This window comes from Amblyomma mixtum, chromosome 1 (genome assembly GCF_055824585.1).
Source record: "Amblyomma mixtum isolate Tamu chromosome 1, ASM5582458v1, whole genome shotgun sequence".
Taxonomy (NCBI): domain Eukaryota; kingdom Metazoa; phylum Arthropoda; class Arachnida; order Ixodida; family Ixodidae; genus Amblyomma; species Amblyomma mixtum.
Genome location: NC_143012.1, coordinates 236,027,886 through 236,041,281, shown reverse-complemented (window position 1 = coordinate 236,041,281; position 13,396 = coordinate 236,027,886). Strand labels below are relative to the sequence as shown.

Below are 13,396 nucleotides of genomic sequence, written 5' to 3'. Positions count from 1 at the left end.
AAGGAAGAAAGCGGATATTTTTTTTTTTACGGTTTGGTTTGGTTTGTGAAATTTAACGTCCCTAAGCGACTCAGGCTATAAGAGACGCCGTAGTGGAGGGCTCCGGAAATTTCGACCACCTGGGGCTCTTTAACGTGCACTGACATCGCACAGTACACGGGCATCTAGAATTTCGCTTCCATCGAAATTCGACCGCCGCGGCCGAATTTCGATGGAGGCGAAATTCTTTTCACCTCCAGGAATATGCCTTGCCGAGATTTTTGAAGACATTTTTTTTCATGACACGCATGTAGTCTTCTCAGTTCAAAACACTTATATTTCCTTCGAGACGAGATCACGCTTTACAGGAATGATGAGTTTCGAAATCGTTAGGAAGACAGAATGCGCCTGCCTTTTTGGACCACGACCAGTGCCAACCAAAAACTTATGGTCGATAAAATTAAGTGGAATAACCATTTCTGCATTGAAATTCGGCCTGGTCTTCAGTTATTTGCTAACAGCAGAGAAACCCGATCTTGCTCCTTTAATTTTGACTCATAAACATTCATTGGTAGTGCTCGCGTACCTACGACGGTTTGCTAATAGGCGAGTAGCCGGGTCCCTGTCTATAACTTAAACAGGCTGGCTGTGGCAAGTTATGGTATAGTGAGGACTTTGAAAGCGTAATAAACAATAACGTCATTTGTCATTCACCATTTTATACACAGCTGAAAAAGTGCGCAAACCATTGCAAAAAAAAAAACAATAAATGTGGATACGTATGCAGACTAATTGGCACATCGAATGTCATAAAGGGAAAGGCAACGATGAACCCCTTGTTCGAGAGCGCAGAAATCAAGATGCTGCGATTTCGGGCAGTAATATTAAAGAAACGAATAAACACACTTTTCCTGTCGTGGGACGTGGCGTCCATCCCAGGGTTTGCAAAACGCGCACTTGATTTTGGTCTAGCGGCTGATGTAGATTTTGTAATGCTGTATAAAAAGTAGAAGAACTTTCTTTGCAGACTTCCAGAGCAAGCCGCGACACACAGTACTGATGGCTGCCACCACCGCCGGCAAAATGCCGACGCTTCGCCCTTTCGAGGGCATCCTGATCAGCGACATGTTCGACGAATCGCTTTTGCGCTCCGCAATGCATTACAAGCCCCGAGCTGACGACGTGTTCGTCGTTGGCTTCCCCAAGACGGGCACAACGTGGCTACACTTCGCTGTGCGCTACCTGCTGAACCGCGGCAAGGAGACGCCCGTACAGAGCGCTGTCGCCTGCCTGCCCTTCGTGTCTTTCCTCGAAAAGGCAGGAGCCGAACAGGTCGAGTCACTGCCGAGGCCCGGCGCAGTCATCAAGACCCACCTGCCTCTCGAAAGCCTGCACTTCTCAGAGGAAGCAAAGTACGAGACTCCTCTTCTTGCATTGATCATGGTCACCATCATCAGCCTGACTATCTCAATGCAGGGCAAAGGCCTCTCCCATGTCTCTCCAATTAACCCTGTCCTTTAACAGCTGCGGCCACAGTATCCTCGCAAACTTCTTAGTCTCATCCGCCTACCTAACTTTCTGCCGCCCCTGCTAAGCTTGCCTTTCTGCCACTCCGTTACCCATAATCCACTCCGTTCCCGTAAGGACCAATCCACTCCGTTGCCCGTAAGGACCAGCGGTTATCTTGCTATGGCATTAGATGCCCTGCGCAAGCCCATTTCTTCCTCTTGACTTCGACTAGCATGTCATTAACTCGCGTTTGTGAATACCCTCGCCTACTCTGCCCGCTTCCGGTCTCCTTAACGTTACGCTCGTCATTTTTCTTTCGATAGCTGGCTACGTTGTGGTTAACTATAGCGCCTATATGTAACGGTTAAAAAGTTAACTCTGTGTAGGCGTCAATGCCGCTTCGCGAGCGTAACAATACTGCAGTTTCTTTATGCGCCACATGACCTAAACACTTCTTACACGTCACAACCATGGTTCGGTCACTGAAATCGAAACAGCGTCAAGAAGAAATTCGATTATAGTTTTTGTCTATCGCAGAGAATACCACGGGATAAGAATACTAATGCTTAACGCATCATTTCAAATAAGAAAAAACGCAAGCAAGAATTTAATGTTTATAGTCTAATAAGTTCCAAAATATACTGCTAAAATGCTGACCGTGTGGCCTGAAAACTTTTTACGCACCCTGAACTATGCTACGAAATGAAAGGGTATTTTAATGGGTGATAATACTACAGTCTCTGCAAGTAATACTCAGAGTTATATGTGAATGCAATATACAAGAATAGAACTTCGCTCAGTGGGCGCTACTCCAGGAATTTTAGGGTTTGGACAAGAACTGTATGCAAGCACGACAAAAAAAAATATTTTTCCTGCTCTCACAACATCTCAAGATGATATGTATGCGCCTCCTCGAAAGCAACTTAAGAGAAAGGAATGATGTTGAAGTTTTGCTCTACGCAACCACAAGCTAAGCAATGAACTAGCAATAACTCAAGTCGGAAACTCGGCGATCCAGATACCAAATAAACGGTGTCTTCGTGCGAATGAAAAATCAGTATTAGCGAACCGCTTCTGCGTTGAGCTTATTTTTCATCACTCCTCATGAATTAAAAATGTTCGGTAAAAAACTTACAGTTCTATTCGCTTCTGCGTAAGTTCTCTGATACATAATCCATTTTTTTAAGGTGAGCCTCCAGTGATGATGATGGTGACCTTAGATTGGGAAAAATGAAAATGACGATCCTGACGGTGATGGTGATGATAGAGTATAAGCTTAAGGACGCTGGTGGACCATGTGCGTACGATGAATGAGTCACCGACTGCCAAAGCTCGAAACACGTGTTTCATCTGTTAACATCCTGTCGTAATTCGCGTGTCAAAATCACGGAACTGTAATCAGCGACTTAAAAATTACATCTTTTTATAGCAATAAGAATGGACTTCTCGAAAATACCGCCCGAGTACCTCTGAAGTTTATTATGAGCGCTTAAAGTGCGAGTACCTCTTTGAAAATATCAGCTTGAATATCGTGGAAACATCGAGGAGCTCTAAGGCTTTAGATGTGTCCTGCAATAACATGGCGCTTATCACGTCCCTTGCAGTTGCTCAGCGTGGACGCTGCTACCTGGCATATACTTGTATGAGCGACTATGACACCACCCGATCCTATTTCCTCAAGAATAGGAGACACACCGACAAACACAGCTGTTCTAAAACACCACTTTGTCTGTGCAGATCAACTGCTTGATCGGCAGCCGGAGTATAGACATAAAATGGCCGTGATCATTAATATGATGCTGATTTCACGTACCTCTTACCATGATATCCTTTGTATGCGAAGCGAATGAAATCACCCCGGGCCAAGTCGGAACACGGTTTCAAGCAATAAGTGACTTGGGGTCAGCGATATCGATAGAGATCCGCCTAGTGATACCTCCGCTCTTTTCTGTCCAGGTACATCTATGTGGTGAGGAACCCATACGACACCAGCGTGTCGTACTACCACAATATACGACAGGTGGTGCCGGGATGCAGTGAGACCAGCTTTGACGAATTCTTCGAGCATTTCATCGACGGCCAGGTTCACCCCAACGACTACTTCGACCACCTGGCCTCCTGGTTCGCGCAGAGGTCTAGACCCAACTTTCTCTGCGTGGCGTACGAGGACGTGAAAAGAGATCCCCGTTCTGGTATCTTGAACATTGCGGCGTTTCTAGACAAGGACCTTGAAGAGGGGTTACGTAAGGACCCTACAGCGCTCGACTCGATTGTGCAGGTAAGGGGAAGAGATTTTCTTCTCAAAAGAAAAGGGTTGAACGAGTATTAACGATCACTAAACTGCAATGGCGGCTGAGGTTGTTTTGCTTATCATTATAGTAACCGTTCTTTGGGACGGTGCTATCTGCACGTCGCTCGTGCTGTATAGTGACTAATGCCATGGTAAGAACAATGCAGGAGGAGGTGTAGTTGGAGAAATAGAAACAGCCGGATGTAGTTTTACAATCCTCAGTACTGGCTCACAAGGCGTCTTGTCGCATGGTGGATGAAATTTTATTGCAGTACCGCATTACAAGGCACGGCCATTAAGAGAAGCCTTAGAATTCGCCTCGGTACTGGTTTCGCGGCCTATTTGTTGCATTCACAGTGGTAAAGTACGCAACCACCGTAGCTAATAGAATTGTGCGAGATGAGAATTAGGGACCGGTACGATGGTTTTCGACATTCTTAGCTGCACGAGGTCCATCTCAAAGTGTTCAGTTCGATGCACTGCGCTGCACTGCATGTTCTTTATTATTTTTTTCTCACAATTTAGACGATCTCTGCGGACGCCATGAAAAAGAGTTTCGCTGATGCCAAGACAGAATACGACAAGAGTGGCCGTGGACCGTCAAAGGCAGCGACACGGAACAAACAAGACAAAGGTGCGGGAAATACGGCTAGAGTTCCGGGCAGCAGCCTTGTGAGGAAGGCGACCGTCGGCGATTGGAAGAACCATTTTTCGGCATCTCAGATCGAACGCATGAGGGCCAAGATGGCGTCAAAGACGGCGGACTTTCGAGCAGACCTGGACGCCCTGTGGAAGGACATTGGTCTGCCATAGACAGTGTTGGTTAGGCCTGGGCGTGATGGGTGAAAATGTACATATCCTAGAGAGCGGTGGCGGCAAGAGAATTCTTTTCGCAAGCACATACAGCCTCAGAATAAAATTACATTCGGTGGCTTTGTTGTTTTGTTACCTTTAGCGCTTGGCCAAATATGCACGTAACTGTGCCCCAAATGTCACTTCAAGAACCCAAACGAAAGTGAAAACTGAGGATCGACACCTTGGAAAGGGACGCAATGAGAGTATTTATTCAGAGCCAGTGCGCTCCTAGCTTGAACCCTTCGGAATTATTGTGTTCCAGCTAAATCCGAACCATCTGTCTCTTCAGGTGTCGTACACGCCACTTCGTTTTTCGCTAGGGCAAAGCTGACGATCGATTGCGCGAGCTCCAAAATTACTCGGGTACCGTATTCTGGAATAACATCCAGCAGGCGTTATATGCAGGGGGCATCAGATGAAGCAGGCATGAGATGCCGGACTACAAAGAAGCAATATATATGATAGTTTTTTTAGCGTACAGCTTCCTTTCTCCTGCCTGTGAGCCCGCCAGAGTGCCCTTGTAATTTCAAGTGGTTTTCGGCAAGTCCAAATAACAGTGATGTTAGCACTGCGTACTCAAGAATTAAAAGCGCGATGTCTTTCCACGCATTAGCAACTCGGGCTACAACCTCACATGTCCCGATACTTTTTCACAATGGTCCCACGTTGCTGAGGTTGATGTGATTTCCTCACACTTGCTCGTACCGTCTTTGTTCTACACTCTGTTTCCTTTCGTCCAATTTTTCATAAAAGCTCTTTATTTAATAACAGCAGTGTCTTGGTATGGCTTGAGGAAAAGTGTCTACGAATAGATTCGTGTTCATGGCTTGTACAGTTTGTCTTTTGCAGCAACACGCAAAAATCAGGTTTTTTGTGTGTATGTGTGTGTATGAAATGATATGTAAGAGTTCTAGAAAGTATATATAGCGAATGAACAGCAACCATAGTGCTCTCAGCGAAAGTGATAACATATTGATCAGGCAGGATGAGGCAAGGAGACACTATCTCTCCAGTACTATTCACCGCGTGTTTACAGGAGGTACTGAGTGAACTTGCCTGGAAAAGATTGGGGATAAAATTCCGCGCGGAATACGGTAATAACCTACGGCTAGCTGACGACATTGCCTTGCTGAGTAACTCAGAGGATGAATTGTGAAGCATGATCGAGGACCGAGACAGGCAAAGCAGACCTAGCTAGACAGGCAAAGTAGAACGGTGGGTGTAAACATTAATGCGAAGAAATTTAAAATAGAGTTCAACAACCTCGGAATAAGACCGCTGTTTACGATTGGAAGCGAAGCACTGAAAACGGTAAGGGAATGCATCTACCCACGGCAGGCAGTGACTGCAGATTCGGACCACGAGAGAACAATGACTGAGATTAAGAATGGGTTTAGAGTGCATTTGGAAGGCAGTCTCGGCTGATGAATGGCAGTTTATCAATATCAACTGCCAGGAGAGTATGCAATAACTGCAACTTCTCGGTGAACAACTATGCAGCAGAAATGCAAAGGCTAACGAAAATGGTCGAGGATAAATTGAGGAAAACCCACTGAGCTAGGAAAAGGAAAATACCTCTATATTCATGCACATACTCACTACTCTCGGGCCCTATACACCGAATGTTGATTTTAACATGTGCAAATTTTTTAGCCTGAGACCTAACATCACCATCATCTAAAATATCTGTAAAGTTTAGAGAGAATATAGGGCAGACTAGACCAGGGAACAAACACGAGTTAATGACATGCTCATCTAAATGCTGAAGCAATTGGCATAGACAGTACATGCAATAATCCGAAGTCAAAATAACCGATGGTCGCTACTGGTAACGGAGTGGATCGCAAGAGAAAGCAACCGTAGCCATAGGCGGCAGAAAGATAGTTGGGTGGATCAGATTTGGAAGTCTGGGGAGATAAAGTAGCGGTAGCTAGCAGAGACAGGGTTAATGGGAGAGATATGGGCGAGGTATTTGTTCTGCAGTGGATGTAGTTAGGCTGATGATGACTATATTTGAGTTTTAGAGTGACTGAATAAAACACACCCGCCTGACTAGCGTCCTGGGCGCGTAGATTTTGTTGTAAATCAGTTTATACCACGTCTGGGCAGCAGTAACCGCTTGAGGCTCATGAAGCTGCGTAGAGCAAAGCTTTCAGGAGGAAATATTCGCAAAATTTCTCCTTTTTATTCTCGCATTGGGATGGAAATTTTTAAAAACTAAGAACGATCAGGAATCAACTTAACTGTAGAGTACAGCCATAAACCTGTACTTTTGGCTCAAAGCTTATTGATTTAAGGGCCCCACTGGTTACCTCTCTTCGTGCTTCTTTTGCGACTGAACCTGAGGATATAACGTGTTGCTGGTGACCGCCAAGGCTAGGTGCAGCATCAAAGAGTCTGCGTGTTTAACTTTTTAACTGCCGAATCAAATCTCCCCAAAACAAGAAAAAAACGCAAAATTTTGGCTACAATTCAATTTTAAAACTTTTTTTTATCGTCGGAAAGAGCTTGGTGCTAAGAGGTCGCGTTAAGTGGTCGAGAGTACATAGCCCTCGACGACTTTGTCAGCCCACACGACCGCCAGAACTTGGGTTGTGGGGCCAGAGCAAGCCAGCTGTAAATGGCAATAACCGGCCAGCTTTAAAACACGCGCTGAAGACACAAAACGCTTTTCATAGACAACTAGCACTCTAGGGACTTGAAAATTTCAATCCATGCAATTTCCGACCATAACTCGTCTTTGGGGATGGAAGCAGGACAACATCCGACTGCACGAGTGTCACTCGTCATTGGCGAACTTGGTATAGTCTCCCATGACGGCTACAGCTGGGGGTTAGTGGTTAAATGGTTAAAGGAACCTTCAGAACAATTCCACATAACTTGTTATCTCTTGATTAAAATGTTCTTGCTTGTTTTTTTGGGCTGACACTAGATCGCCAGCAAAAGTTCTGTTCTTTCCTAAACTACAAAAAATTTTAAGTTAAGAATCAAGAGTTTTTCTCTGCATTCGGTTCAAATTAGGAACAATGGGGATGAAGTCGATACTGTTATGGGCCACGTAATCATTAGCCAAGCGTTGTTGGCTGGTGCAGTCTAGCCTCAAAGACTAGATGCTAAGAAATCGTAAGCATCATTATAGTTACCTTGTGAGAACCACTGGAGGCAGAGGCGGCTGCATTTCATTTTTCTGGCCTTTTTTTTAGCCTATAAGAGCGTCATTCTTTGTTTAAGTAGACTCTCTGTGATTAGAACGCGCTAACCAATCGATATAGGCAAACTTCTATGTATTTTTCCATAGTGTGCCCCTTAGGAGGAGGGGTTGCAACCGCTAACCCTGGCCCACGTCGTTGCGTGTGCGCATGCGCGGGGAAGGTGTCACGTACGTACCTGGTGTGCATGCAGCTGTTGTGTCCCAGCCGGCAGCCGACGAGCATGTGGCGCAGCTGGTGGCCCAGGATCCGCACCAGGCCCCGGTTGTGGCGCTTCGTGCGCGCTATCCAGAGCGACAGCTCCGAGCGCAGCGCAGCGTCCTCCGAGTTCGGCTGCGAGTGTTAGCATCAGCCTCTGGCAGGAAATGTGGTGGATGAGATGCTGCTGGCAATGAGCCTCTACCCAACTGCAGCGCAGTTGTTCCCACAACAGAATAGAACTTAAGAAGGCAGCGTCAAATACCTGTATCTTCAGCCAACGGCGTCGACGTATTCTTACGATGTAGTGGTCAACCGCCTAGCACTTCCTATCGCGGCACTGCCATCGTGAATAGGTCAATAACATCGGCTGGAGACCCTCAAATGAGGGGCATTTGCTGCAGCGTTCCTGAACATATTCGGCTGTAGAGACCCTGAAATGCCGAAAGACGTGACGGCTTGCAAAAACTTCAATGTATTCTATACAACCAAAATCATATGGTGTGGGGAGTTTGAAGTCCCGAAGTTGATCGTCGTAAATGAGTGACGCCGCAACGAAGGTCGCTCAATTATTTTCGACCACCAGGCGATACATAATGTGCACAGACATCGCACAATACGAGTGCTTTTGCATGTCGCTTCGGCCGCCACGATATTGATACGATCCCGTTATTTTGATCTCAGTTCCCGAGCGCAAAAGCCACTGAGCCACGGCTGGGTTAATACTATACTATACTATACTATACTATACTATACTATACTATACTATACTATACTATACTATACTATACTATACTATACTATACTATACTATACTATACTATACTATACTATACCATACCATTCTATACTATACTAAAATATACTATACTGTACTATACTAAACTATACTATACTATACTATACTAAACTGCGTGCTGTACTGTATACTATACTGTACTGTACTGTATAAACTGTACTATATTACTTTCAGTAAACAGCAAAATTCACACAACGCAGATGTGCAAAAATTTATCCTGGCGAATTCGCGCCACCCAGTGCCTTGAAATGACTGCAAGTTTAAGGAACCGTGCATACTCCCTACCTGCTGGTATCGTTGTCAGGCGATTAGGCGCTAGGAAGTGCCATAGTAAAGATGCAGATGAGCATACGCATCCCGTCAACTTTTGGTGCCAACTGTGCAGTACAATACTATATCGTTGCGTTCCGGTGACGACAGGTGTACATGAAGGCGGGAGTATGCTTTAAAAGCAAACTGGATTTTGGCGCACTTGTATCCAGAAGAATAAGCAACTCAACCATGGCGACTATGGCACGCGCTCTGATTAGTTGTCGAGACCATAATTACAGCCGCTAATTCACAGTACGATAGTTTTTGTTCCCAACTTTATAATTTCCTATACTTTCTTAAATAAAGCTACTTAACTATAGGTTCTCAAATTCCCAATCCATCTAGTTATTGATAAACGCTGCCACAATGCCCGAAGTACTCTAACTACGAACTGTTACAGCGAGAGTTGAAATAAACCTCTGGCCGGAAGCTTGCGTGCAGCGCCGTTAGATGGCGGCAGTTACTATGAATGCAGTAATAGTATCCGGAGTAGGCGCAGTCGGAGGAAGTCAGCGTTCGACTCGTAATATATAGCACTGGGCGCCAAGATCACAGCGGAAAGCCTTTTTTTTACTCCGACGGTATTGGATCACAGCTGTTGAAGTGGCTGAAAGCCGATATTGATAAGGGCTCCTAGAAGCCGCGATTTAGTGATTCCAATGTCGGCATAGCATAGTAGTCGTGAGAGAGAAGTCACGCGTCGACTGTCCTTGAAGCCAACCCAACGTGAGAGGCACGAGAACCTTCCCATTTCCTTCAATAACGGGATGGCCAGTTAATCTATTCACAGCTTGGCGGAAGACCTAATCTGTACTTATGTTTGCATCGTATTCAGTGTGATAGGCGCGATTGCGACAGCTTAAAGCTGAAATGAATGTCAATTCAGAACTGTGTTCTCTCTGTAGAGCGATGAGTTAATAAATGGCAATGATCAGACATTATTTAAAACTAACGGAGGAAACGTTATTGTCTGGAGACCGACTCCTGGCTTATCATGATAGATCAGAATAAATGTGCCATTCCGTTAATAGCTCCATTTCATGAAGCTTTTCTGCCCCCCCCCCGTGAAGTTTTCGTCTCGTTAGCTATCGCGATTTACCTGAGCGAGGACGGGTCATAATGGCCTGGCCTCTTCGTTTTCATAATGCTGGTCCGTGAGATCGGTTAATGAGCCAGTAACAGCCGGATGTAGCTAGGTTTCAAGATTTCAAAGTGTGTGCAATTTTTTAGTCTGGTCGCTGAAAATCTTAACACCATATTTTTGCACTCTAAAGTTGTGAAAATTGCTAGGAAATGAAAATACAAGCTGGACTACCTTATTAAACAAGTAAATAACAGAATTATCGAACTGATGGTTTTCTGAGCACACGGAAATCCATCTACAAGACGCTCGATGGAGTGGTACACGCTGGTGTTTTAGTGCGAAAGCATTACTTGACAAATTACGAGGTGTACGTTTGTTAGTGCCTGCACTCGCAGATGATGCAAAAATTCCCGGCGATGGCAAGAAAAATACGATAACGTCATCACTAATCAGTCGAAAAATAGGTTTCAAATATTCATTATCGGATGATTCTAGACGTTATGCAAGCCACACTATATTTCTATACTCGTTCCGAGTGTCTTTTAGAAGCTGATCGGTGCCCGTCGCGACTGCACAAAAATGGACCCTACTGCTACTGTACCCAAAGACAAGACGCGTCAGTCTTTGCGCGTGCCAGCATCACCGTAGGCATCGACGAAGTCTCTGTTAGTAGACTTTACACTTATTGCAAGCTGCCAACTTCTCGTCCCGTCAGGGTGCTGCATGCCGTTCTGGAAACAAGAATATACCGACAGCTTGGACAGTCTTGTTGCTTTCAGGGAGCAACAAGTCTGCTAGAGAAAAGGCTAGAAAGTGCTATTCTTTCAGCAGCGAAGCGATAAACGCGGTCTTGGTAAGTACCGTACGTGACATGCGGAGGCTGGGGGTTTGGACCAAACCCCTGCCAAGTGGCTGTTTTATCTTGTGCAGACTTTGTCAAAAATATACAGCCCGAGGGGCTTGATTCCAGGCCGTGTAGTGAGCCTCTTAAGCACATTTGACAGTCCTAAGCTTGGGAGGGTTGAGGACCTAAGTTCCCCCGCCTTCGTGAGATTAGGGTCCCTGAGTATGCAAGAGGAGCTGCGCTGCAGGGCCCAGAAGCAGACCCCTTGGGATGCATACTTTTGACAGAGACTGTACTTCCCAATTAATTATCGTCCATTTAGAGAAGATGGTTACGCTACTATTTTCTATTTGATCAACACCACATGTAGAAGATAAACGCTTCTCTGAATACGAGTAATAATTTCTGCGCTTTATTTTGTGCATTCTCACTGAAACGAGGTAATTATCGCTAAGTCACGCGGAAGCGATTTCGTTTACTCCAAAGTGCTTCATATCAAGATTTCGTTTTAAATTTCTCACGGAGGTTTTGGCGCACCCTGAGAACGCCGCGAATAAGAAGGTGGACCTTGGCCTTCAAACCGTAAGCAAGCTGTGGCTACAGCGTCAGCAAGGAGCAGCACAATCTAGAACTTTCCCTTACTATCAATACAGTTTACCTAATTAGCGCCTTATTCTTTGTCCTCGGTGTAGGGAGAACCTACGTTTAATTGTGCTCGGAAATTGGTAAATTGGTTTTTGAGGAAAGGAAATGGCGCAGCATCTGTCTCACATATCTCGGCGGACACCTGAACCGCGCCGTAAGGGAAGGGAGGAAGGTGGGAGTAAAAGAAGAAAGAGAGAAAGAGGTGCCGTAGTGGAGGTCTCCGGAACAATTTCGACCACCTGGGGATCTTTAACGTGCACTGACATCGCACAGCACACAGGCGCCTCTTGCGTTTCGCCTTTATCGAAACGCGGCCGCCGCGGTCGGGTTCGACAATTCCAAATGCGTATTTTGGCATGCCGTCGATTGCGGCGATTCCGTTCAAAGTCCTTTCCCCCTGCCCCAGCTCAGGGACGAACCTCGTAGTAGAGGGCCGGCTCGTCGCACTCCCTCCTCCAGACCCTTTCGGCGAGTCCCTCGCGGCGGGCCAGTCTGCGAGCTCGGCACAGCGCAGACCTCCGGAGCGGGTTGACGTTGCACACGGTCACGTCTGGGAAGGGCAGCGACGCCTTGGTTCCGTAGCGGACGCTGGTGAAGACGCGGTACTGGGCGTGCTCGCCGAACACCCGGGCGCACTCACGCAGCGTCAGGCCGACCAGTAGTGAGACCACCACCAGCCAGCAGAGCCGGCGGAAGGCACCGCCACGCAGGCCCAGAAGCACGATGCAGGCCGGACCTCCGGACGCCGCCACGAGGTTGCGGTTCCTGGAATTGCAAGTTGCGCGTTGCTCTCAGTGCGCCGCCTCGCTTCGAGCGCGTGCTTATCAAGGCGAGAACCCTGGGCCCACTGCCAGTTGCGTTAGCTCAGAGCGCCGTGCATGTGCGAGACGTTGTAAATTTGCAGTATGCACCTTCTTAACCGACCTCCTTGGTCCTTACTTGGTGTATTCCTTTCTCTCTCCGTTTCCCTGCAGTGCAAGGTGTAGCCACCTGGACCACTCTTCTCGTCAATCCAATTCCATTCCTCATTCTCTCGCTCTCTCTTTTGGCTAATGGCAGCTGGATAAGGAAGCCTCAAAAGAGCGCAATCAATACGACGACTGGATTCTATTCCCTGTTCAGTCTAGCGAAGAGCCTATGGCTTCATCTCAATGGTTGTGAACTTTGAGCAGTTCTGTTTAAATCTTTACAAAACTTCTGGGAAAGTCTGCGGTTATTCGTGTGCCAGCAGTAGCCAGCCATCTCTCCCCTAAACGCTTACAAAAAGAAACGTGGAGCTGTAGTTTGCCTCCTTAGATGCCGTTCAGTTAGAGCCCTGCTGCTTGGGCCCCAAATCCCTTGGTTAGATAGGTTGAAATGTCTTCTGCGCTTTCGTGGCCTCTGCAACTTAAGGACAAAATTATTTAGGTGGGCGACGCTTTGATGTGTATGTGCTATTCGATATAGGATTTGCTGCCCTCTCACACTCATTGCTGCACGTGATTCCTCCCGCATAAAACCGAGTACTGGGCTACTACTGTCACGCCTACCTTGATATGCCTGACCATCAACTTCAGGCTTGAATTCTTATCTGATTAAAGCAATACACCTCAACCACTTAAGCGCCGCCGCGGTGACTGAGTGGTTATGGCGCTCGGCTGCTGACCCGAAAGACGCGGGTTCGATCCCGACC

General features: G+C 46.5%; 1 protein-coding gene across 1 annotated transcript; it reads left to right on the top strand.

Moving 5' to 3' along the window:
* Positions 1-1,009: 1,009 nt before the first annotated feature.
* LOC149371263 (sulfotransferase 1C2-like) lies at positions 1,010-4,605 on the top strand. The gene is made up of 3 exons (XM_089585027.1): positions 1,010-1,391; positions 3,445-3,766; positions 4,304-4,605. The coding sequence occupies exons 1-3, from the start codon at positions 1,039-1,041 to the stop codon at positions 4,589-4,591; spliced, it is 963 nt and encodes a 320-aa protein (XP_089441153.1). The 5' UTR covers positions 1,010-1,038; the 3' UTR covers positions 4,592-4,605.
* The last annotated feature ends 8,791 nt before the right edge of the window (positions 4,606-13,396 follow it).